The sequence below is a fragment of the Apodemus sylvaticus genome, chromosome 23 (assembly GCF_947179515.1).
Source record: "Apodemus sylvaticus chromosome 23, mApoSyl1.1, whole genome shotgun sequence".
Taxonomy (NCBI): domain Eukaryota; kingdom Metazoa; phylum Chordata; class Mammalia; order Rodentia; family Muridae; genus Apodemus; species Apodemus sylvaticus.
In genome coordinates, this window is record NC_067494.1 from 30,458,657 (window position 1) to 30,482,730 (window position 24,074).

The following is a 24,074-nucleotide window of genomic DNA, read 5'->3' on the forward strand; positions in this document are numbered from 1 at the left end:
GGCCCACAGCATTGGGAAAGGCATAAAGAGACAGCAAACTTTGAACATTGCAGAAGACCCCTCGCATAGCGGTCTGTTCCTCTCGCACCAGCTTTCCTTTGGCTGATAAGATAATACAACTGGCCGCAGATTGTTACCATAACAATACCCCCCAGTACTTAGAAAGCAATATTTCATCTGACACTTTTATAGAAGCTCCCAAATTTGGAGAGCCTGTAACGTAAATAACTCGACATACAAGTCTTGCAGGTGTCTGGCAAGCACTTGATCCTTTGCACCTTGTAAAGGCCGGGTTCGCGCACACTGGGTCTCATTGATAATGCTGTCTCTCAGCAGGGCGCTCCTCCTCCAGGGCCACAGTAGCACACACTGTGTTTCTCCTCTCCCGCGGCCTCAGTGTCCCACTGTTTGGGTAGCTTGGGGGCCATCAGCATGTTTCGACCTTGGTTCTCTCGCTGAGTTTATTTTCACACGGTGGATACTTTACTTGAAGAGAGATGTTCTGACCTGGTTAGCTTGTTTGCTGTTTGTTTTGTTTTTTTTGTTTGTTTGTTTAGTTCAGCTTTAACCTGTGCCAATAGCAAAGGATGAAAGTCTAGCTGACTTTGGGGCTCCTCGTGACACCTTGCTGTGTATTCATTCTCCAGGTAACAGTGACCAGTCTGGCTCTCAGGAGAAGCTGCTGGTGGACAACCAGGGCCTGAGCGGACGTTCCCCACGTGACTCCGGATGCTATGAAAGCAGCGAGAACTTGGAAAATGGTAATGTAGGCCCAGACCACCAGAACCTGCCTCAGTGTCTCCTCATTTCAAGGGTCTCCAAAGGCTTCATTCTTGTACAGAGATGGAGCCAGTGGGCATCTTTCCATTTCTGTCCTTGTCCCCACTACTCTTCCGGTAACCTCTGTCTAGTCCTCCTGGCTGCTATGTGATGTTTATAAATTCTGTCTAAAATGCCTGCAGCCATAAAACCCAAATTGTGTGTCTCCTGCGCCCTTTTCTTCACAGGCTAACCACTAACATCTCAGTACAGGGAATGATTAGGCCCACATGGAAAACAATTTGCCAGGTAGACCACCCATCAAGGGAAGCCCGGCAGCTGGACGTTGTGGCCGCACAGCCCGATTCCAGAGACAGTTAGCCCTAGAGAGGGTGACTCGAAGGACACATCTTGTGGCTTCTATCTTTTAGCAGTTGGGAAGGAATCAATATGTAACTCCCAAAGCCACCTCCATCCAGGACCACGGTCTTCAGCAGAATGAAGCAAGGGCAAACGGCAGGTGACTCTGTGGCTTCCTTTGTGTCCCCCAAGTTTCCATCGTTACAAGATTAGAAGCAGTGGTGAAGGGTTCAGGCCACCATCACGTTCACCTCTGCTGAACCTTTGAGGGCTATAGCAAAAGCATGCTCAGGTTTCATAGCCTTTAGTGGCTACTGAGATTCCCATTTGGTAGTAACAAGATGGCCCTCTCTTAGCATTTACTGAAGCAAGCCATGGGTCGCAGTTTCTTAGTGGATTGTGAGATCAGTTAATGACCCTGGATGATAACAGTTTTCTAGGACACAATAGAAAACATCAGCGCCTTCCCTGAGGGAAGGCTTAGTATCCTTAGTGGCATCACTGTAATCTTTGTTTCCAATATGTGTGTTAAGTGGTGGTTTAATAACGAGTTGTTTCTTAATGTCAATCATGCTTTAAAAAAGTGTGGGAGAGTTATTTTGGGTACCCAGACTAGTTCTAAGACAAGGTAATAAGATCAGGAGGACTAATAAGATAATTGAGTTCAAATTCTCATGGTACGATCAACCACATTCTTCGAGCGGGCCCTCACCTCTGCGTCTACACCTGGGCATATTGCCTACCTCACAATGATAAGCAAACCTAGAAATTTACCCATAAGCTCTGCCACCCAAAATGTTCTATCAATTTGGGAAGATAAACGGGTCCTCTGATGCTTAACATTTAGATAGCCTTGGTTAAAATGCAACACAAAACACATCCAAGAGACCAGCACTGCGTCCTTTTTAGCAAACAGCAAATCCTTGGGTGTGTTTGGAAGGCTTTTGTTTGTTTTTGTTAATAGATTTTCTATGGCTGAAGCAGTCAGATAAAGTTAACTCCATCAGTGCTGGGTTAGTAAGGAAGAAAGGTAGCAATGCCAAATGGTTAATGCCCAGGAGGATTCAGTTATATCTCTTGAAGAATTGAATTACATAAACTGGTGAGTGAGGCATCCTTTGCTCTCAAGGTGAACTCAGAGCTCCCCCTGTATGAAACAGAATGTGAACCCGGCATTGATACATACAGCTCATGTCCGGAGGTAATAAGAGAAGAAAACATTTCTAAATCCACTTGCACTCAATGGATTTTAATAAGAAAGAGTTTTCCCTCTCAACTGATTTGGGGGCTTTTTTTTTAATGATGTACTAGGTGAGGTATTTCCCTCTTGCATTTACCTGTAATGATCCTTCTGTTAATAAGAAATATAGCCAGTCTGTTCAGAAGTAACAGTAAGCTAGTATCCCCAGGTATCAACAGAATAGCAACCTATTAAGAAAGGGCTAGTGTGTTGCTGTTGATGAGTGTAGAAATCCAGGTGGACAGAGTTTGCAGTATGAGCTTCTTCCTAACCGAGGACGAGGATGCGCCATTTGGATGAGTCTCTGCTTTGCAGGGCATAAAGCATTTCATATGCTGATGTGGGTCTCATCAAAAAGGATGGCCTCGTTAATAAAGAGTCCAATTGAGGAGAGTCCAATTGAGGAGAGAGCCTTAGGGTCTGCAGTCGGTCTCGGCCTGCAAAACTTCATATTATCAGTTTGAAGTCTGAGTGAGCTTAGAAAGCTGTGAAATCATGGGAAGAAACTCTTTCTCCCTCAGAATGTCAGAGCCTTGGGCCTTCTCTTTCTGTTCCATCTCCTTCATCTAGATTGCCTCACACAGAGGTTGTTGTTGTCGTCATTGTTGTTGTTTTATCAAAGAATACCTTCATTTGCCCTAAAGCAGCTATTTCCCTTACTGAGTGGGCACTGTCCGACCCATTTTCTTACCCTCTCCATCAAATTGGCCCGCAGCCTGATTTCTTATTACCCTGCTGCTGTTTGTGTATTACATCCACAGGGCCGTGTCACTTAATAGGGGAAGAATCAGGATTCTAAACTGCAGTGCCGAATTCAGGATGTTTACTAATACATTAGCAGAAAAAAGAAATCTCTAAGCTATATTAATAACTTACTAGCTTTTCAGAAATTAGACACAAGCAATTCTTTGTACCTTCCAAGCCTCGTGAAGATTTGTGGTGTTTACGTCTTTTTCTCAAGTAACTTAATCGTGTGGCTCAGATAGTCTATTACCTGGAATATTCTCAGGTTTATCAGACTAGCTGCTCGGGACACAGGAAACATCTTATTAACAAAAGAGGAGCCAAAGCACCATTGGTGTGTGTGTGTGTGTGTGTGTGTGTGTGTACATACATGTGTGTACGCATGTGTGTGCGCATGTGTGTGCGCATGTGTGTACGCATGTGTGCACAAGCTTCTTGCCAGTACCTACACATGAGCCTACGTAGAGCGTATTCCCTGGAAAGTGTGTCACACAGTAGCTGCTGCAGTAAATATAATTCAAGAACTATCAAGTTAGTGGCTTGCGTCAGGCTGATAGTTCAGCTAGCAATCCCGATTCATTTTAGCCAGGACAGTAACTGTGCTAGAAGCATCTGAGTATTTTGTAAATGGTCTCCGACAAAGCGCTCCCTTTGGTTTGCTTACTGGTCCATATCAAAGTTGCTTCCTTGGTTCTGGGTACATTTATTCAAGAAGAGCGGCTTAAAGGAGAGAACCATTTGAAGTTTGGTTTCTCTTCTTTTGATCACCCCTTTGTGGGTACCATTAGTAGACCCCATCCTAAGGAATCAGTTCAACCACGACTTCAGAAAACCGGATCCACCAGACAGACATGGTTTGGTTTCTGAGTGCATTGCCAGTCTTTTTTACCAAAAGCAGCTTGGTGTAGACATTAGCTCTAGCCTTCTCCTCCTGCTTCTGCTTGACCCATCGTATCTTTTCCACATAACCCATCAGTTTCAGTCTCTAATGGCTCCCTAATCACCCTACTTCATTTTTCAGTGTCCTATGGGATGGTTTTGTTGCTCCCCTATCCCTTGTTTGTGCATCAATTTCATTGACTTTAAAATGTCGTTGTAAAATATCTCCTTCTCCCATAGGCAAAACTCAAAAACCCCGCGTTCTGTCTACCAAGTCTTCCACGGAGTCCAACTTAAAGTCTTTCAACAGGAGTCAGCCAGGCAACTACCCGACATTGCCTTTAATGAAGTCAGGGGAGGTGCGCAAGCAGGGAGAGGAGGGCAGGCTGGGACGAGGTCTAGCCCCGGACACTGCCAAGTGCTGTGACGTGCCTGGTGTAACTGGTTTGAACAAAAACCGAAGGAGCCTTCCGGTCTCCATCTGTCGCAGCTGTGAAACCCTGGAGGGTCCTGAGCCCGTGGAAAGTTGGCCCCGATCACATTCCCTGGATGACCTTCAGGGAGAGGCTGATGTTGTCAAGGATGTGCCTACCGAGATGCCGGAAACCTGTCCTCAGAATGTACCCGAAGTGCCCCAGAAGACATCTGCCTGTACCTCCAAGGCTCTGCCCCGAGGCCGAGATCCCACTGCAGAAGATGTGATGCTTCTGACCCAAAGCAAGAGATTTTCCGACCCCCCGAAAACGATGGCTAAGAAACTGGATGGCTCCGTGGTAGCCTCCAACCTTGGCATAACTCCTCCTCAGTGTCTACCCAGAAATTTCGAGGCTCAGCCTCCCGTTAAACCCGGCTTAACAAGGACGTCTCTTGAGGGTCTCCGAAAAGGACATGACCACCACCCCCTGGGCACCAAAGAAGGGGTAGATGGGGAGCAGAGCACCCCCGAGACCAGGACCCAGTCCAGACATCCATCGCAGCCCCCGCCTGTGCCGGCCAAGAAAAGCCGAGAGCGCCTGGCCAATGGCCTGCACCTGGGCCCCAGCCCGGAAGCACCCGTCCTGCCGCTGAAGAAGGCGGGCTCGGCCAGCCCGGGCAGTCCCAGCGACTGCCCCTTCCCCCGGGAGCCCAGGTCGTCCTCGGGGACTGAGCCGGGCAGCCCGTCCTGCACGAGACCTCCGCCCTGGCTGGCTGAGCTGCCTGAGAACGCCAGCCTACAGGAGCACGGCGTGAAGCTGGGCCCAGCGCTGAGCAGGAAGGTTTCCTGCGTCCGGGGTGTGGACCTGGAGATGCTCATTGAGAACAAACTGCAGGCTGAGGCCATCGAGCTCACTGAGGAGCCCTACTCTGACAAGGTAAGGCCTCGGGGCCCCAACTGCTTAGTCCTTTTGGTTTTTCAAAAACCCTATAGCCCTGGCTGCCCTAAAACTTGCTCTGTAGACCAGGCTGGCCTTGAACTCAGAGATCCGCCTGCCTCTGCCTCCCAAGTGCAGGGGTTAAAGGTGTGTGTCACTCAGATGAGAGCCAGGAAAGGCACTGTCCACATGTCCTTTGCAGACCATGTGACACTCTGTCTACGGCCTCCGAGCTAGTAGTACAACCCCCTATCCCTGGATTAAACACAAACACGGCTTCGTGGTTTTCTTTTTCTCTTACTTGGTTTTAGTTTGTGGCAGCTGTGTTTTGCAGGGAACAGGATCAGCAGCAGAATTGGCCCCACTGGGATGATATAATGGGCAAGCGAGACCCAAATCTAGGGTGCATATCCTACAGCGGGTTGTGTCTTCATTTCTGTGTAGTTTAACTGGGGTTTCAAATAACCTGCACTATCTACGTGTAGACGGGTTGTTGGAGACAAATACCATCTAATGGGAGCATGGGTAGAAGATCGTGGGGCACGTATGTTCAGATCCCTGTTCAGGTGTACTACAGCAATTATACAAAGCTCTATATAGAACAGGGGGCAGGGCATACTATGAAAATCACCGATGCACCAAAACCGTGGATATCTACACTGAAACACAGTTCTCATTTGAAAAGAGAAGAGAAAAAGACTGGCAGCACCGAAGTGACTTTGAAGATAAATCAGTAATGACAGAAGTGGCACCACTTTTCTTGTGGAAATGCATCTTCTGTTATAATGTGTCCCCAAGAGTCCTTGTTATTAAATCCTTATGATCATGAATGCCACCTAAGAACACCTCCCCACCCCTGCCCGCTACCCCCAGGCCTTTCCTTCTTTTCTTCCTCTTTGATTCTCCACGACTGCGTGTGTCCCTTTGAAGGGAGAGCAGGGAGAGTTGTAATGTGGCCTGGTGATGTAGTGGTGTGATTCTTAGATAAAGGGTAAATAGCGTCTTTAGAGTAATGGTTTGGCTTTATACAGATTAGGGGACTCTGTTCAACGATGCTAAGAAATGGAATTTTGTAAAAATGGGTTTAAGGTGTTGGCCTAAAAAACACAGGGCTGTGCTGTCCTAATTATGATTTGAAATATTTCTGTAGAGCTCTCATCAGTGCTTGTAAGGTGAAGATGCAAGCGCGCTCCTTTTCAAGTATCTGCCCCAATAATAAATAAGCCTATTTGTTTCCTTTTTATTTATTTCCTATTTATGTTCCCTTTTATTTCCTATTTGTTATGTTCCTTTTTATTTCCTATTTATTATGTTCCTTTTTATTTCCTATTTATGTTCCTTTTGAGCTGAAACTCCCAGTGTTATTTTCTGACAGCTAAGCTGTGTATCGTAGGTGGGGATGTGTCTGGATGTATCTTAGGTGAGGGTGTGTCTGGGTGTATGGTAGGTGGAGGTATGTCTGGATATGTCTTAAGTAGGAATGTGTCTGGATGTATCTTAGGTGTGGGTGTGTCTAAGGTGGGGGTATGTCTGGATATGTCTTAGGTAGGGATGTGTCTGGATGTGTCTTAAGTAGGGATGTGTCTGGATGTATCTTAGGTGCGGGTGTGTCTAAGGTGGAGGGTATGTCTGGATATGTCTTAGGGATGTGTCTGGATGTGTCTTAGGTGGGGATGTGTCTGGATGTATCTTACTTAGGTGAGGGTGTGTCTGGGTGTATGGTAGGTGGAGGTATGTCTGGATATATCTTAGGTGGGGGTGTGTTTGGATGTGTTTAAGGTGGGGGTATGTCTGGATGTGTCTTAGGTAGGGGTGTGTCTGGATGTGTCTTAGATGGGGATGTGCCTGGATGTGTCTTAGGTGGGATGTGTCTGGATGTGTCTTAGGTGGCGATGTGCCTGGATATGTCTTAAGTGGGATGTGTCTGGATGTGTCTTAGATGGGGGATATGTCTGGATGTGTCTTAGGTGGGATGTGTCTCAATGTGTCTTAGATGGGGGATGTGTCTGGATGTGTCTTAGGTGGGATGTGTCTGGATGTGTCTTAGGTGGGGGATGTGTCTGGATGTGTCTTAGGTGTGGGTGTGTCTGAGATGGGGGGTGTGCCTAGATGTGTCTAGATGTGTCTTAGGCGGGGTGTGCCTGGATGTGTCTTAGGTGGGGGATGTGTCTGGATGTGTCTTAGGTGTGGGTGTGTCTGAGATGGGGGGTGTGCCTAGATGTGTCTGGACCACTATTGATACCACATTTTCCTTTCCCTGGGCAGCATGGCCGCTGTGGGATCCCAGAAGCCCTGGTGCAGAGATATGCTGAGGACTTAGACCAGCCTGAGAGGGTTGTTGCCTCCAATATGGACCAGATCCGGGTGAAGCTGCTTCGGAAGCAACATCGCATGGCGGTGAGAAGCCCACATATTTTTGTGGGGTGGGGCACATAGCTTTCTTCAATATATTTAGTTACAAGATCATTACTGGCAGGCATTGATAACACAAGACTTGCTAGAGCCCTAGGAAAAGACACCTGGAGAGAAGAAAATACCGTGGGCCTGGACTTGGATTTTACTTTTCTGTGTTTTATACATATTAAAACAGGAGTCTACCACTAAGCTCCACTATCAACCCGTTATTATTTATGTCTTTGTTTCTTTGTTTTGCTTGGTTTATTTATTTGTTTACTTAGAGACATAGTCAGGTTAGCCTTCAACTGTGATCTTCCTGCCTCAGCCTCTTCAGTGCTGGGATTGCAGGCACATTCTTGGATGCCCAAGGCTATGACAGTTCTAGAAAAACAAGAAGGAAGGAAGTTCATCATATCTCGGCACTAGGAACACCTGTTTTTAAAATCCATACCCGGGACTCCAGATTTTAGCCAAATAAGTAAGTTCACTCAGGAGCTCTGTGTGTACCCCACACAAACCACAGTTGACAACAGGTGTGTTATATCCTTGGCGGAAGATGCTGACACAGTTTTATTCTTATTAAACGAGAGGAAGGCGTGTGGCTTAGTGAAGTAATTAATGTCTGTCTAGTAGCTTGGCCTCATTATCGTGTGACTTTTGCACTTCTCCAAACGCCATGCCCTATGCCCTGAGTGTGTAGAATCTCACCTTCTCAATTTTAAACTAGACATTTCTAGTGCACTAGTGAGGGTACAGTTCTAAGCCTGATAGCTTTGGCTTATCAGATCATGAATCTGTCTTAGTAAAACGTTTTTTTATCATCAAAATTTCAAGATTTGTATTAGGTGAATACCCCGTGGCTTAGCCGATTACCTATCCGTAAATGTTTAGGGTGTATTCCTTTTTTCCTGTATTTTAAGTGATGTAGTGAAGAGCAGCTTGCTTTAAAGCATGCCTGTGGACATTCCGGCACTGCCTGAGGACTAATTCTCTGCTGAGAGCTTGCTTCAGCAGGACCATACAAAGTCAGGGTTGGCGCGGCGGCTCGCCAAGCAGAGGACATAAGCATGATTGCTTGAGCTTTGTCCCCAGGACCCATGTGAAAAACTCTGTGCGTCATAGCCTACGCTTGTGATCCTGTGTGTGTTGGGGGTGGTGGCTGGGGGCAGGGCAGGGACAAGCAGCTCCCAGGAGCTCAGGAAGCACCAGCCTTGCTGAATCAGCAAGTCCCGATGAAAGCCAGAGACCCCTTTTCAAAGTAAAAGATGGATAGATAGCTCTTGAGAAAGGAAGGGAAAGTTGACCGCTGACCTCTGATCTTTGTGACTCAGAGTACGTACACAATTGTACAAAATTGTGTAGGCTTTTACACCCTGCAAATCTCCTTCAGAAAGACAGCCTTTATGCACTTAGCAGTGGTGGCGCACGCCTTTAATCCCAGCACTTGGGAGGCAGAGGCTGGCGGATTTCTGAGTTTGAAGCCAGCCTGGTCTACTGAGTGAGTTCCAGGACAGCCAGGGCTACACAGAGAAACCTTGTCTCAAAAAAAAAAAAAAAAAAAGGAAAAAAGAAAAGAAAAGAAAAGAAAAACAAAACAAAAAAGAAAAAAGGTTTTAAGATCCTATTCAGCTCAATATTATTAAGTTTTAAATTGTTGGTTAACGATATACATTTAAATATTTAATTTTCCGGTTGTTTATATAGAGTCAAAATACAGTAGAAAATACATTTTATAAAAACCCTACCCATTGAGTACCTTTTTTTTTTTACACTGTCATACAAGTTTGTCTCTGTAATTCACCTTAGTTAAGGGATTTCATGGAGACAAAAATAACAATATAGACGTAAATGCCTACAGCTTGGAGCCTTACACACGTAATTGGGGTTTGATTCTAGCCCAAAATTCCTTCTGGAATCTCCTAGAGGTAGTTCCGTAAAAGTCTTTTACATTTTTGTGCAAAGTTCTTACTGTTGACTTTGACATCTCTTAGCAATGACGTCTTGCAGTGCAATCTCTCCCAGTCATTCAAACGGTAGGTAACTCACGACACCTGTGCAGTCTTCCTGACGTGGCTTTCTTCCTACAGATCCCGAGTGGTGGGCTGACGGAAATCTGCAGAAAGCCCCTGTCTCCCGGATGTGTGGCGTCCGTGTCGGATTGGCTCATCTCCATCGGCCTGCCCATGTACACGAGCGCCCTTTCCGACGCAGGGTTCAGCACGTTGAGCCAAGTGCCTTCCCTGTCCCACACTTGCCTTCAGGACGCCGGCATCACCGAGGAGCGACACATAAGGAAACTCATATCCGCAGCCAGACTCTTCAAACTGCCCCCCAGCCCCGAGGCCATGTAGCCAGGCCTGCCGTGGCCCTCCCTGGACAAGAGGCAGCCTCTCACTGTGCTTAGGAAGCCGATACAATCCCTCCCTCGGCATCTGCTGGGGATGACCTGATCGGGAAGCAAAGGACCCGGGGCTCACGAACTGCGAACTGCGGGATTAGGGCTCAGAACCGAGGACCCTCCCTCTCTCTTCCGGAAAAGTCCTCCTCCCCTGCCCCTCCGAGGAAATCCGTGCGGTCCTCTTTGATGCCCAAAGGCAAGACAAGCACTTACTTCTGTTTTCAGACACGGAAGAGCCGAGGTGCGGACTCCCTGCAAACACTGTGCGTCCGGCCTGTCTTGGGGCTGGCAGAGTGCTAGGCGCACGAGGCAGCCCGCTCGTGCCTGGTGTGCGCTCGCGCATCTCCTGGTCACCCGGCTGGATGCCCGAGTCCGATGGGCATAGCGAGGCCAAAGCGACAGACTCTGGAGTTACTGTACACTGTTGACCATGCTCATCTGTTCAGAAGCTGCAACAGCTGACTCTATCGCGAACAGAGCAGTCCTCCTCTCCTGTAGATAAACGAGAGACATTTGAATTGCTTTCTAGCAATTAGCTTTTATTTGCCTTAATATAAACTTTTAACCAGTTTATCTATCTAGTGTCCACAACCCTTACTTAGCTCCAGTCCCAGATCTTCAGCTTAGAGACTGCCATCTAACGTGTTTGGGATGTTTCCAGCAAAAATAACCTTTTTTTTTTTTAAATCACTCTCATTCTAACACAGCTTATTATATAGGGGTGACTGCCAGGCACACATTTCATGTTGACTTTTAGTTTTTGAACTAACTACAAATTCAGTAAGAGTCGGTCGGGATTCCCAGAGGGGCACAGGTCCTCTCGTGCATGTGTAGTGACGACCCTTCAGTCTTCTCACTTTACTGAGTCACCATCACGTGACCATGGTGTTGCAGTATTTAACTTAACATCCTAACCCCATCCATCCCCAAATCTATTCATCAGCTAACGGATCACCTTTGCAGAAAGTCATTGTAAGTTGCATATTTCAGAAAGATTTTTTTTCCTAAAAAAGGGAAGTAGTTTACACTCATTTAAAGTTCTTTTTGTTTGTATGTTTTTAATTTTTTTCTTTTGGGCCAGTTCTATAATTATTACCTTTCATTTGTTACTTAGATAATTATTTTAATTCAAGCAAAGATTCCTTATGGAGCCAGATAAACCACATCAGCTGTGTGTTAGATATTGCATATTTTCAACTGTTTTTATTCCAACTACGATTTCCATGTAAGCAGTTGGCAAATTTAGACAGGTACACATGCTCCATTGCTTGCAAAGTGTTTTTTTTTTTTTCCTTCACATTCTTACAAGCACAATGTGAAGTCTCAAGTTATCATGGAAGCACTTTGAATGCCAGGCCCAGATCAGTCCTCTGATATTTCATTGGGTATATTAAAACTTGGTTTCCCTCAGGAGAGAAGGGCAAGTGATTTTTATGAATAACAAAGCCATCTTGGCCATATGCTTTATGTAGCTGGATCCATGTCTCTGAGGAAAATCTCAGGTGATCCCCGTCCCTCACCCCACACACATTTTTAGTATGCATTAAAAAATAATAATAATGTTTGTTTTCTTCACTTCCAGTTGACTACTATACGGTGCCATACAGAGAAGTTGAGGCAGTTGAGGATAAAAAATTAAAAGGCACTAGATTCCTATTGGACTCTAAAGAACTCATGGTTGGCCTTCCGGGTTAGGCATAGCCCACCCAGTGGGTAGGGGTGCAGGGTTCTCTGCCAGTCCCAGCACCCAGCACTTTCATATGCTGTGGTAGGGTTGGCACTGGAAAACAGGCTTCTCCTTTTGCTTTTGAAGTAACCCTGGCCTGACCTTGCAACAGACTGCCCTTCTGATTTTAGCTGAACGAAGAGAGAGATTATGCAAAAGTCACATTGGGGTAACAAGGAGGAGGAAGAGGAGGAGGAGGAAGAATCTCTTGGGAATCTCCTGGTTTTAGTTCATCCTTGGTGTATGTAGGGTTTTCTGTTTTAAGTCAATCACGGAGGTCTTGAGAATGTCAAACAGTAGCTTTTATCACTCTGGAAATCATTGCCTTTGCATAGAGAATTATATTCAGGGACCATGAGTTTAGTGTGAATGTCTGACCTGAAGGGACTGAGTTTTCTTTCTTTCTTTCTTTCTTTCTTTCTTTCTTTCTTTCTTTCTTTCTTTCTTTCTTTCTTTCTTTCTTTCTTTCCTTCCTTCCTTCCTTCCTTCCTTCCTTCCTTCCTTCCTTCCTTCCTTCCTTCCTTCCTTCCTTCCTTCTTTCTTTCTTTCTTTCTTTCTTTCTTTCTTTCTTTCTTTCTTTCTTTCTTTCTCTTTCCTTGTATCCTATTTGTTTGGTTTTCTTTTGCTTTGAATGTTTCATTTGCTGTGAGCAAAGCCTGAACTTTCCGTATGACTCTGAGGAGACTCGGGGCTGCCTGCGGCTGTTAGCAGACAGGTGGCCAGCTTTAGCAATAGCCACTTTTGATCAGTTGCATTGGGTAAAGAATTTTGAATGATGGTGAAAATTGTTGTCTTTGGAAAGCACAAAATTAACCCGGAAAGGCGTTTCGGCTCAGGTAGCTCCCCAGGATGCGTGGGATTGGTGTGTCTCGGCTGTCTGCAGAGGAAGCAGCTGCCTGAACTATTTACATTCCCAGATAACGAGAGCAAATAGCTTTTCATGGCCTTGCATATTTGGGGGCCCTGTTTCTCTGTCCTGACCCCAGGTGTGGATGAAATTGGAAATGATTCCTCTGTGAGAAATGAGTCCCTGATATGTACAGTGTGTCTCCCAGCTGCAGTGTAACAGAAGCAGATGCCTCAGTGACTGCTGTGTGAGGACTGAGTGAGGTTCCAGAAAACAGTCTGTCTTGAGTCCATGTTATCTTGATTTTTAAAATTGATAGGGAAAAAAAAAACCCACAAACTGTCAAGCAAGTTATATGACAACTAACAACGTTGCACTTTCTGTATATGAAATCAATATTTAAATAACTTATTTTTCTCCATTGCTATTCTTAAACATTGTAAGTAGCTGTAATATACCAATACCAATACGTTCTTGCAACTGCTTCAGCCCAAGAAAACTGTGTATTGTTTTAAAATTGTAAAAAAACAAAACAAAACAAAAACTTATTGTGATGATCCAATTAAAAAAAAAAAAAAAAGGAAGGTTGACAGAAGGGTTTTCCTGTGTATCAAAACTTGTCTATAATTATGTCATCTATGTACCTAGGGGAAAAAGTCAATAAATTTCTTCAGTCAGATCTGTTTCTTTGGTGGTTCCTGTGGCGCGCCAATGATGGAAGAAAAATTAAAGGTTGAGAAGTGTAGTGTTTGTGAGAATATTAATTGTACAGGGTTCTTTTTTTTAAGGACTCAAAAAGAATCTTTGTTTGCCTGGTGTCAGTGTTTGTGTTCACGTGTCTGTGGGCATGCATGTGCCATGACGCACATGCGACGGTGGGGGAGGGGGTGCAGTCTTGGTTCAAGGCTCTCGACTTTCATTTTGTTAGCAACAGAGTCTCTTGTTTATGAACTGCTGTGTCCTCTCAGCCAGCTGCCACCGCCTCCCCCGCCCCCGAGCTGTCTGTGCCTCTAATCTCACTGTAGGAGCACCATGCTACTGCTCCCAGTTTTGCTTGGGCTCTGGGTATCCGAGCTCAATCCTCAGCAGCTCACACAGCAAGCGTTCTACCCACTGAGCCACCTCCCCGGCCGTGCTCATTTCCGGTACCGGAAGCATACTGTTCACCTTGCCAGCACTCGTAGTGGTTTCTTCTCCAGTACACTAGAGTGAGTCAGAATCGGGGCACCTTTCAAAAGAGAAATGTTTGGAGGACCTCTCTACCCTTAAGCTCATGCTTAAATGAAGAATCTGTCGCCATAGAAGTGATTGACTCGACCAATGATTCCCGGCGAAACTGAATAACCAAAGTCATATCTACTGAAATAGTGAGAAAATAAATCAGGTTGAGATAGTCTAGGAGTCAGCCAACTTGACAAAGCTGTCTTTCCAAGGTTGATGGACCAGGGTTGGTATACTAATCCTGATTTAGCTTGCTTTGCTTTGGTTTTTTGTGGTGCCATGGCTTAAACCCCGGCAGCTGCATATGTCAGGAGAGTGTTGTGCTATTGAGCTTTGGACCCGTCCCCAAAGAGGCTGCCAGCAATGACATTTCTTGAGCATACAGTGCATGAACTTGAAACAAGACAAAACCCCTCGCCTGTCCTGACAGTGGCTTCATTTCAGCGGGGCTGCCCTAGCTTGTCAGACGTGTTTACATAAAGCCGTGTGCAATCCACAGAGAAAGGAGTCTATTCTTCATTCGTTTTTAAATGAATAGATCTTGGAAACCTACCACTAACATCGTTCCACTCTCTTAAAGGCCATGTAGTATTCTGTTGTGCAGAGTATTTAATCAAAACTCTGCAAGTTTGAAAACTTTCAGTTTTCAGTTTTTTCTTAAAAAAAAAAAATTATGTATGTGAGTACCCTGGTGTGTGAGACACACCAGAAGACTCAGAACCAGATCCCATTACAGATGGTTGTGAGCCACCATGTGGTTGCTGGGAATTGAACTCCGGACCTCTGGAAGAGCAGACAGTGATCTTACCATCTGAGTCATCTCTCTAACCCTGAAGGTCTATCTTTTTTTTAAGCTGTTAGGAATTTCCTAAACACCTCCATCACTTAGCAAGTGGGTCAGAGGGCTTACAGCTGCATATGTTCTAAATCATGATCAAGTAGTCTAAAGGCACTTATTAATTTTATTAAAGTGCACCTTACTGTGTAGGTTGCTTTTTATGGCTTTTTTTTTAGTTTGTTTTGTTTTTTTCAATAACAAATTTTTTATGAACATATAAAGTTCTAATGAGGACATCATTTTAAAAAATGTCTCATTTTAAAGGTTGAAATATCACAAGTCTTGGAATGATCTTCCTCTCTGTATCTTCAAGCCTCCCAAGATAGAAGTGCCCCAAAGACCCCTAACCTCGGTTCTTCCACTGAATGGTATGGTCCTCCTCAGGACAGACAGGCCTAGCATCATCTTTCCCTAAGCCTCGGAACAGTCTGGTTGGGTACCAAATGCAGGGAGGGTGAGGCAGCCCAGTCTTGTCTGGGAAAGCATTTGCTCGCCTGCACTAGCTGCCTTGCTCCCTAGGAGTGTGGAGCCTGACAGGTGAAGCACATTGTCCTATCAGTGGCAGGATCTTGTGCCAACTTTCCGCAGAGTAAGTTGGGGATACTTGTCAAGATGAACCCGTGGTGGTGCCCTGGCCACGGCCCGTGTGGTACTGCAAACCTCTGGGTCTTCCTCGGCAGGCAGAGCACGTCAACTTCCAAAAGCAGAGAGCCAAAGTTTAATTTCCTTCTGAATACTTGTCTGACATCCATAGCAATTTCTGAAATTTTTCTATGCTTATCATTATACAGCTTTGTTGTAATGTTTGATAAATATTGATCAAATGTAAAGGAAAAAAATACACAAGAGTTTTAGTCAGGGTTTCTATTCCTGCACAAACATCATGACCAAGAAGCAAGTTGGGGAGGAAAGGGTTTATTCTGTTTACACTTCCACATTGCTGTTCATCACCAAAGGAAGTCAGGACTGGAACTCAAGCAGGTCAGGAAGCAGGAGCTGATGCAGAGGCCATGGAGGGATGTTTCTTACTGGCTTGCTTTCCCTGGCTTGCTCAGCTTGCTTTCTTATAGAACTCACATTAGAATGTCTCATGCAGCCTTAATCCTAGAAAATGTTCCACTCGCCAGGTGGTGGTGGCACACACCTTTAATCCCAGCACTTGGGAGGCAGAGTTCTGAGTTCGAGGCCAGCCTGGTCTACAAAGTGAGTTCCAGAACTGCCAGGGCTACACAGAGAAACCCTGTCTTGAAAAAACAAAAAAAAGGAAAAAAGGAAAAAGAAAATGTTCCACTCTTATTTGTTCCTCTGTAGCCCCAGGTATCTTTACAGCCTGTTGAGTGAAGTAGATGCTTTTGTGTGTGCATGTCACGTCAGCTTCCCAACCAGATTGATCTGGAAGCTGATTCCCTCTCCAGTGCCACCAGAGGCACAATTCTTTGGCAAGAATCCCAGACTGAAGACTGACTGTCATAAGCTACATGGTGTTCTACCAAAACAAGCCTGGTCTTGTCCCTGAGCTAGGGCTGCCTGCTGATCTTGCCAGGAAGAGGGCTCATCAGCAGGCATCTCGTGCCCCACGGTTCTCCCATCTGGATGCTGCTCACCCATGCTCCTCACAGCCAAACATCTCAAACAGGTCTCTTCTTCCTGAGGGACTATGGTTGACTCCTCCCTGCCTGTTCACGGTTCCCTGACTGACGCCAACAGCAAAGGCACTCTGACTGCTGAATCCATCAGTGGACTCTCAGCTTCTGCAGAACTGTCTTGGCCTCCTCTGTACTGGACAGTACTCCCTATTCACTACCAGCTCCTCCCATTCTAGGCTTCCCCTCGTCATCTGTTTCACTCTGAATATTCTGGAGTCTTAGACTGTCACTACAAGGTGTCAGCTCCTCCTCTTCTTCCTCCTCCTCTTCCTCTTCCTCTTCTTCTTCTTCTTCTTCTTCTTCTTCTTCTTCTTCTTCTTCTTCTTCTTCTTCTTCCCCCCTCCTCCCCCTCCTTCCCCTCCTCTTCCTCCTCTACCTCCTCCTCCTCTACCACCTCTTCCTCTTCTTGTCTTCCTTTTCTTTTTCTTCTTCTTTCTCCTCCTCCCTCTCCTTCCCCTTCCCCTCCCTCTCCTTCCCCTTCCCCTCCTGCTCCTCCTCCTGCTCCTCCTTCTCCTTCTCCTTCTTCTTTTCTTCTTCTCTTCTTCTTCTTCTTCTTCTTCTTCTTCTTCTTCTTCTTCTTCTTCTTCCTCTTCCTCTTCCTCTTCCTCTTCCTCTTCTTCTTCTTCTTCCTCCTCCTCCTCTTCCTCCTCCTCCTCCTGCTCCTCCTCCCCCTTCTTAACTTTATTTTATATCCCTTAGGGGCCAGAGGTACCAGATCCCTCTGAAACTGAAATTCAAAGTGGTTGTGAGCCAATTGTTATGGTTGCTAGGAAACAAACTAGGGATCCTGTGGAAACACAGTTAAATTCTCTTAATCACTGAGCAATCCAGCCCCCTGCACCTGGGGCTTCTTGTTACTAGAGATTTTAGAGTACAAACCTGGATCCTAACAGCTCTGAGAAGCTAGGCTCAATATATTAATTATAGAAACATGCAGAGTTTAAGATCTCTGGAGGCACAAACTGCCAGGGGTCTGCCTGCACCCAGGACCTGGGCAGAGAGGCGGTTCGTCTGTATGCCAGCCTGTTGTGGGGTCTGTGCCCTACATGGGGATCAGCACAGGGAGTGACTCCCAGGCACCATCTTCGCTGCCTGACAGAGCAGAAAGGCAGCACCAGGTACTGAGATATCCTGAGTTTAAGATCTCTGGGGGCGCAAACCGCTGGGGGATCTGCCTGTGCCCAGGACCTGGCCAGATAGGTGGTTCGTCTGTGTGCCAGCTGGTCATGGGTCCTGTGCCCTACAGAGTGATCAGCATTTGGAGTGACTACCCGTCACCATCTTTGCTCCATGACAGAGCAGTTGGGGAGCACCAGGTTCACTGAGACAAACCAAGTATAACATTGCTTGGGGCAAGACACAGCAGGGCTCCAACAGCACACTAGAGGAAGGCAGCACATCAGCAATCTGTGCCAGGGGAAACCCAGTCATCCAGTGTCACGGAAATAGCCTTACAGGCTCACAGGAGGTTGAAGCACCAGCTAGTGACAACAAGACCAACTACCACCAGTTAGAACTAGATGGCTAAAGGCAAATGTAGGAATGCTATTAACAGAAACCAAGGCAGTATGGCAGCATCTGAACCCAATTCTCCAACAACAGCAAGTCCTGGATACTCCAACACACCAGAAAAACAAGATTTGTATTTAAAATCACTGGTCAGGATGCTGTTAGAGGAACACATGAAAAACATAAATAAATCTCTCAAAGAAATTCAGGAGAAAAATGATCAAAAGTTAGAAGCCCTTACAAGGGAAACACAAAAATCATTTAAATAAATTCAGGAGAATATGAGTCAAAAGAGAAGCCAATGAGGAGGAAGTGCAAAAATCACTTAAAGAAATACAGGAGAACTTTGGTCAACAGACTGAGGTCATGAAAGAGGAAACACAAAAATCTCTTAAAGAATTACAGGAAAACACAAACAAGCAAGTGACGGAGCTGAGCAAAACCATCCAGGATCTAAAAACAGAAGTAGAAACAACTACGAAAGCACAAAGGAAGACAACTTTGGAGATAGAAAACCTTGGGAAGAAATCAGGGGCCGTAGATGCAAATATAAACAACAGAATGCAAGAGATAGAAGAAAGAATCTCAGATGCCAAAGATACCATAGAAACCATGGACTCAACAGTCAAAGAAAATGCAAAATGCAAAAGCTTGTAACCCAAAACATCCAGGAAATCCAGGACACAATGAGAAGACCAAACCTAAGGATTATAGGCATAGATGAGAGTGAAAATTTACAACTTAAAGGACCAGCAAATATCTTCAACAAAATTATGGAATAAAACTTCCCTAACCTAAAGAGAGAGAACTTAAGGGCACACCTGAAAGCTCAGGAACAAAAAGAAGCTAATTCACCCAGGAGGAGTAGAAGACAGGAAATCATCAAACTCAGGGCTGAAATCAATCAAGTAGAAACAAAGGGAACCATACAAAGAATCAACAAAACCAGGAGCTGGTTCTTTGACAAAATCAACAAGATAGATAAACCCTTAGCCAGACTAACCAAAGGGCACAGAGACAGTATCCAGATTAACAAAATTTAGAAATGAAAAGGGAGATATAACACCAGAAACTTAGGAAATTCAAAAAATTATCAGATTGTACTACAAAAGCCTATGCTCAACACAACTGGAAAATCTGGAGGAAATGGACAATTTCTTAGAAAGATAGCAAATACTAAAATTAAATCAAGATCAAATAGATCATCTAAATAGTCCCATAATCCCTAAAGAAATAGAAGGAGTCATAGAAAGCCTTCCAACCAAAAAAAATCACAGAACCAGATGGTTTTAGTACAGAATTCTAACAGACCTTCAAAGAAGAATTAACCCCAATACTCTTCAAACTATTCCACAAAATAGAAAGAGAAGGAATACTACTCAACTCGATCTATGTAGCCACAATTACGCTGATACCAAAACCACACAAAGATCCAACAAAGAAAGAGAACTTCAGGCCAATTTCCCTTATGAATATCAATGCAAAAATACTCAATAAAATTCTTGCCACCAAATCCAAGAACACATCAAAATGATCATCTACCATGATCAAGTAGGCTTCATCCCAGGGATGCAGGGATGGTTCAATATAAGGAAATCCATAAATGCAATCCACTACATAGACAAACTCAAAGAAAAAAACCATATGATCATTTCATTAGATGCAGAAAAAGCATTTGACAAGATTCAGTATCCTTTCATGCTAAAAGTCTTGGGAAGAACAGGAAAGCAAGGCCCATATCTAAACATAGTTAAAGCAATGTACAGCAAACCGGTAGCCAGCATCAAACTAAATGGAGAGAAACTTGAAGCTATCCCACTAAAATCAGGGACTAGACAAGGCTGCCCCCTCTCTCCATATCTTTTCAATATGGTACTTGAAGTCCTAGCTAGAGCAATTAGACAACAGAAGGAAGTCAAAGGGATACAAACTGGAAAGGAAGAAGTCAAACTATCACTATTTGCAGATGATATGATAGTCTACTTAAGTGACCCAAAAAACTCTATCAGAGAACTACAGCTGATAAACAACTTCAGCAAAGTGGCAGGTTACAAAATCAACTCAAGCAAATCAGTAGCCTTTCTATACTCAAAGGATAAGCAGACTGAGAAAGAAATTAGGGAAATGACACCCTTCACAATAGCCACAGACAGTATAAAGTATCTTGGGATGACTCTAACCAAACAAGTGAAAGACCTATAGGACAAGAACTTCAGATTTCTGAAGAAGGAAATCAAAGAAGACCTCAGAAAATGGAAAAATCTTCCATGCTCATGGATTGGCAGGATTAATATAGTTAAAATGGCCATCTTGCCAAAAGCAATTTACAGATTCAATGCAATCCCCATCAAAATCTCAACTCAGTTCTTCATAGAGTTAGAAAGGGCAATTCTCAAATTCATCTGGAATAACAAAAAACCCAGGATAGCTAAAACTTTTCTCAACAGTAAAAGAAATTCTGGGGGAATCAGTATCCTGGACCTCAAGCAGTACTACAGAGCAATAGTGATAAAAACTGCATGGTATTGGCACAATGACAGGCAAGTGGATCAATGGAATAGGATTGAAGACCCAGAAATGAACCCACACACCTATGGTCACTTGATCCTCAACAAAGGAGCTGAAAACATCCAATGGAAAAAAGATAGCCTTTACAACAAATGGTGCTGGTTCAATTGGAGGTCAGCATGCAGAAGAATGCAAATCGATCCATTCCTATCTCCGTGTACTAAGCTCAACTCCAAGTGGATCAAGAACCTCCACATAAAACCAGACACACTGAAACTAATAGAAAAGAAACTGGGGAAGACCATTGAGGACATGGGCACAGGGGAAAAGTTCCTGAACAGAACACCAACAGCTTATGCGCTAAGATCAAGAATTGACAAATGGGACCTCATAAAATTACAAAGTTTCTGTAAGGCAAAGGACACTGTCAAAATGACAAAATGTCAACCAACAGACTGGGAAAGGAGTTTCACTAACCCTAAATCCGACAGAGGGCTAATATCCGATATATACAAAGAACTCAAGAAGTTAGACCCCAGAGAACCAAATAACCCTATTAAAAAATGGGGTACAGAGCTAAACAAAGAATTTTCACCTGAAGAACTTCAGATGGCTGAGAAGTACCTTAAGAAATGTTCAACATCATTAATTGTTAGGGAAATGCAAATCAAAACAACCCTGAGATTTCACCTCACACCAGTCAGAATGGCTAAGGTTAAAAACTCAGGAGACAGAAGGTGGTGGCGAGGATGTGGAGAAAGAGGAACACTCCTCCACTGCTGGTGGGATTGCAAGATGGTACAACCACTTTGGAAATCAGTCTGGAGGTTCCTCAGAAAACTGGACATGACACTTCCAGAGGACCCTGCTATACCTCTCCTGGGCATATACCCAGAGGATTCCCCCACATGCAATAAGGACACATGCTCCACTATGTTCATAGCAGCCTTATTTATAATAGCCAGAAGCTGGAAAGAACCCAGATGTCCCTCAATGGAGGAATGGATACAGAAATTGTGGTATATTTACACAATGGAATACTATTCAGCAATTAAAAGCAATGAATTCATGAAATTCTTAGGCAAATTGTTGGAACTGGAAAATATCATCCTAAGTGAGGTAACCCAATCACAAAAGAATATACATGGAATGCAATCACTGATAAGTTGATATTAATTAATCCAGAAGCTCTGAATTCTCAAGACACAAGTTAGCATATCAAATGATACCCAAGAAGAGGGGAAGAGAGGGCCCTGGTTCTGAAAATAGTTGATCCAGCATTGTAGGGGAATATCAGGACAGGGAAATGGGAGGGGGAGTGATTGGGAAATAGGTGGAAGGAAGAGGGCTTATGAGATCGATGGGGAGGGGGGAACCGGGAAAGGGGGAAAGCATTCGGAATGTAAACAAAGAATATAGAAAAGAAAAAACTGTAAGGAAAGAAAGAAAGAAAGAAAGAAAGAAAGAAAGAAAGAAAGAAAGAAAGAAAGAAAGAAAGAAAGAAAGAAAGAAAGAAAGAAATTAAGTCACAAGTGACACCTGGACACCTGTACCACCTCATGAATAAGATTGAATACCATGGATATTATTTTTAAACATGGTGAATATATATCCCATCAAATGTGAAAAAAAACATATCACATTTGGATAGTGTAGACAGTTGTAGCGTTGGCTATTTTGTGATTTTGTTAATATCATTGAATAAATGTTAAAATTATGATCAATTTAAAAAAAAATGTTAGAAACATGCAATAGTGGAGAGTGGAGAAAGAAGATCTATTCAGTGTGGCTGCACCCAGAAAAGGAACAAAGAGGCCCAGTGAACCCCAAGTCCATCTTAGAAATCCTGACGTGGTGTTAAAGTTTAGAGCCGAATCCTGGCCCACTGCAGTATGGTGAGTTGTCAGGAGTGAAATATCATCTGAAGAGAGCAGAGATGGAAACTCTGACTGTACAACTGCCTTTGCCTTTCCTTTCTCCCAGCTTGAGACTCTCGGGGAAGTTCCAATGCCTTAGAGCCCATTGTGGCAAGAATCTGATGGCCAAAGGGAGAGCCACGAGAGTGTCCCTAGACTCTTCAGTCCTGTTAACTACCACCACCACCATCTCCACCACCATCACCACCACCATCACCATCTCCACCACCATCACCTCCACCATCACCATCACCATCACCTCCACCACCATCTCCACCACCATCACCTCCACCACCTTCACCACCACCACCACTACCATCACCATCACCATCACCACCACCATCACCATCACCTCCACCACCTTCACCTCCACTACCATCACCACCACCATCACCACCACCATCACCATCACCATCACCTCCACCACCATCTCCACCACCATCACCATCTCCACCACCATCACCTCCACCACCACCTCCACCATCACCTCTATCACCTTCATCTCCACCACCACCACTACCATCTCCACCACCATCACCATCACCTCCACCATCACCTTCACCACCTTCACCACCTCCACCACCTTCACCACCACCACCACTACGCCCTCCACCACCACCACTTCCTTCACCTCCACCACCATCAACACCACCACCACCACCACGTCCACCACCACCATCACCACCACCACCACCACCACCACCACCACCTCCATCACCACCACCACCACCACCACCACCATCACCACCACCACCACCACCACCACCACTTCTACCACCACCACCACCACCACCACCACCACCACCTCTACCACCACCACCTCCACCACCACCACCTCCACCACCACTTCCATCACCACCACCTCCACCACCACCACCACCACCACCACTTCCATCACCACCACCTCCACCTCTACCACCTCCACCACCTCCACCACCACCTCCACCACCACCTCTACCACCACCACCTCCACCACCACTACCTCCACCACTACCACCTCCACCACCACCACCACCTCCACCACCACCACCACCACCACCACCACCACCACCACCACCACCACCACCTCCACCACCACCACCTGGACTTGCACCCGGTACCCTGTGGAGTGCTTCTTGCTGGTTTTTTGTTTTGTTTTTTTGTTGTTTGTTTTTGTCTGTCTCGCCTGCTGCAACTTAAAATCCAGGAACACACTGGTTTGCTCTCTAATACACCAGAAACTTCACTGCTTGACACACAGTGTTTGTTCAACGTACTTGCTCCTGAATCCTGAGTGACAGCTGGCTTTGACAGCTGAGAGGTTGACAGGAGCAACTGGGGTCATACACGATGATGAAGGGAAGAATGTTTAAAAGGCAACTGCTAGCAGCCCATCCAAGGTCTAATTAGCGAGTGTGTCTATCCTTGGCTTCTCTTGGAAGAAGTCAGAGCAAGTAGAGATCTCAAGGCAGCTTTCGGCGAGCAAGCACGTGCTTAAGGAGCGGCGAATGCAGCCCGCGGCCATTAGAGGGCGCCGGTCGGCTAGACCTTAGCGAGGACGGGAGGCTGCAGGTAGGGATAGCCAGGGATATGGCTGGCAAGGCTTGAGAGATCACCAGTGACACCAGCACCAGCACCAGAAATGAACATCGGCAGCAGAAATCAAAATCAGATGTGTCTCAGAGTTCCCTCTATCCAAAACATCGTTAAAACACTCTAGGAATTTGATCCACAGAAACTAAAAACTCTGTTTTT

The 24,074-nt window shown here is 45.2% G+C and overlaps 1 protein-coding gene across 5 annotated transcripts in view; it reads left to right on the forward strand.

The window, feature by feature from the left end:
* The window catches only part of Sash1 (SAM and SH3 domain containing 1), a 234,238-nt gene extending 222,818 nt beyond the window's left edge, over window positions 1-11,420 (forward strand). For all 5 annotated transcript variants that reach the window (XM_052169284.1, XM_052169286.1, XM_052169283.1 and 2 more), the window contains exons 17-20: window positions 648-761; window positions 4,223-5,334; window positions 7,600-7,731; window positions 9,819-11,420. In XM_052169284.1, the coding sequence (XP_052025244.1) occupies window positions 648-761; window positions 4,223-5,334; window positions 7,600-7,731; window positions 9,819-10,082 (1,622 nt within the window). In that variant the 3' untranslated portion in view covers window positions 10,083-11,420. The remainder of the gene's footprint in view (window positions 1-647; window positions 762-4,222; window positions 5,335-7,599; window positions 7,732-9,818) is intronic.
* The last annotated feature ends 12,654 nt before the right edge of the window (window positions 11,421-24,074 follow it).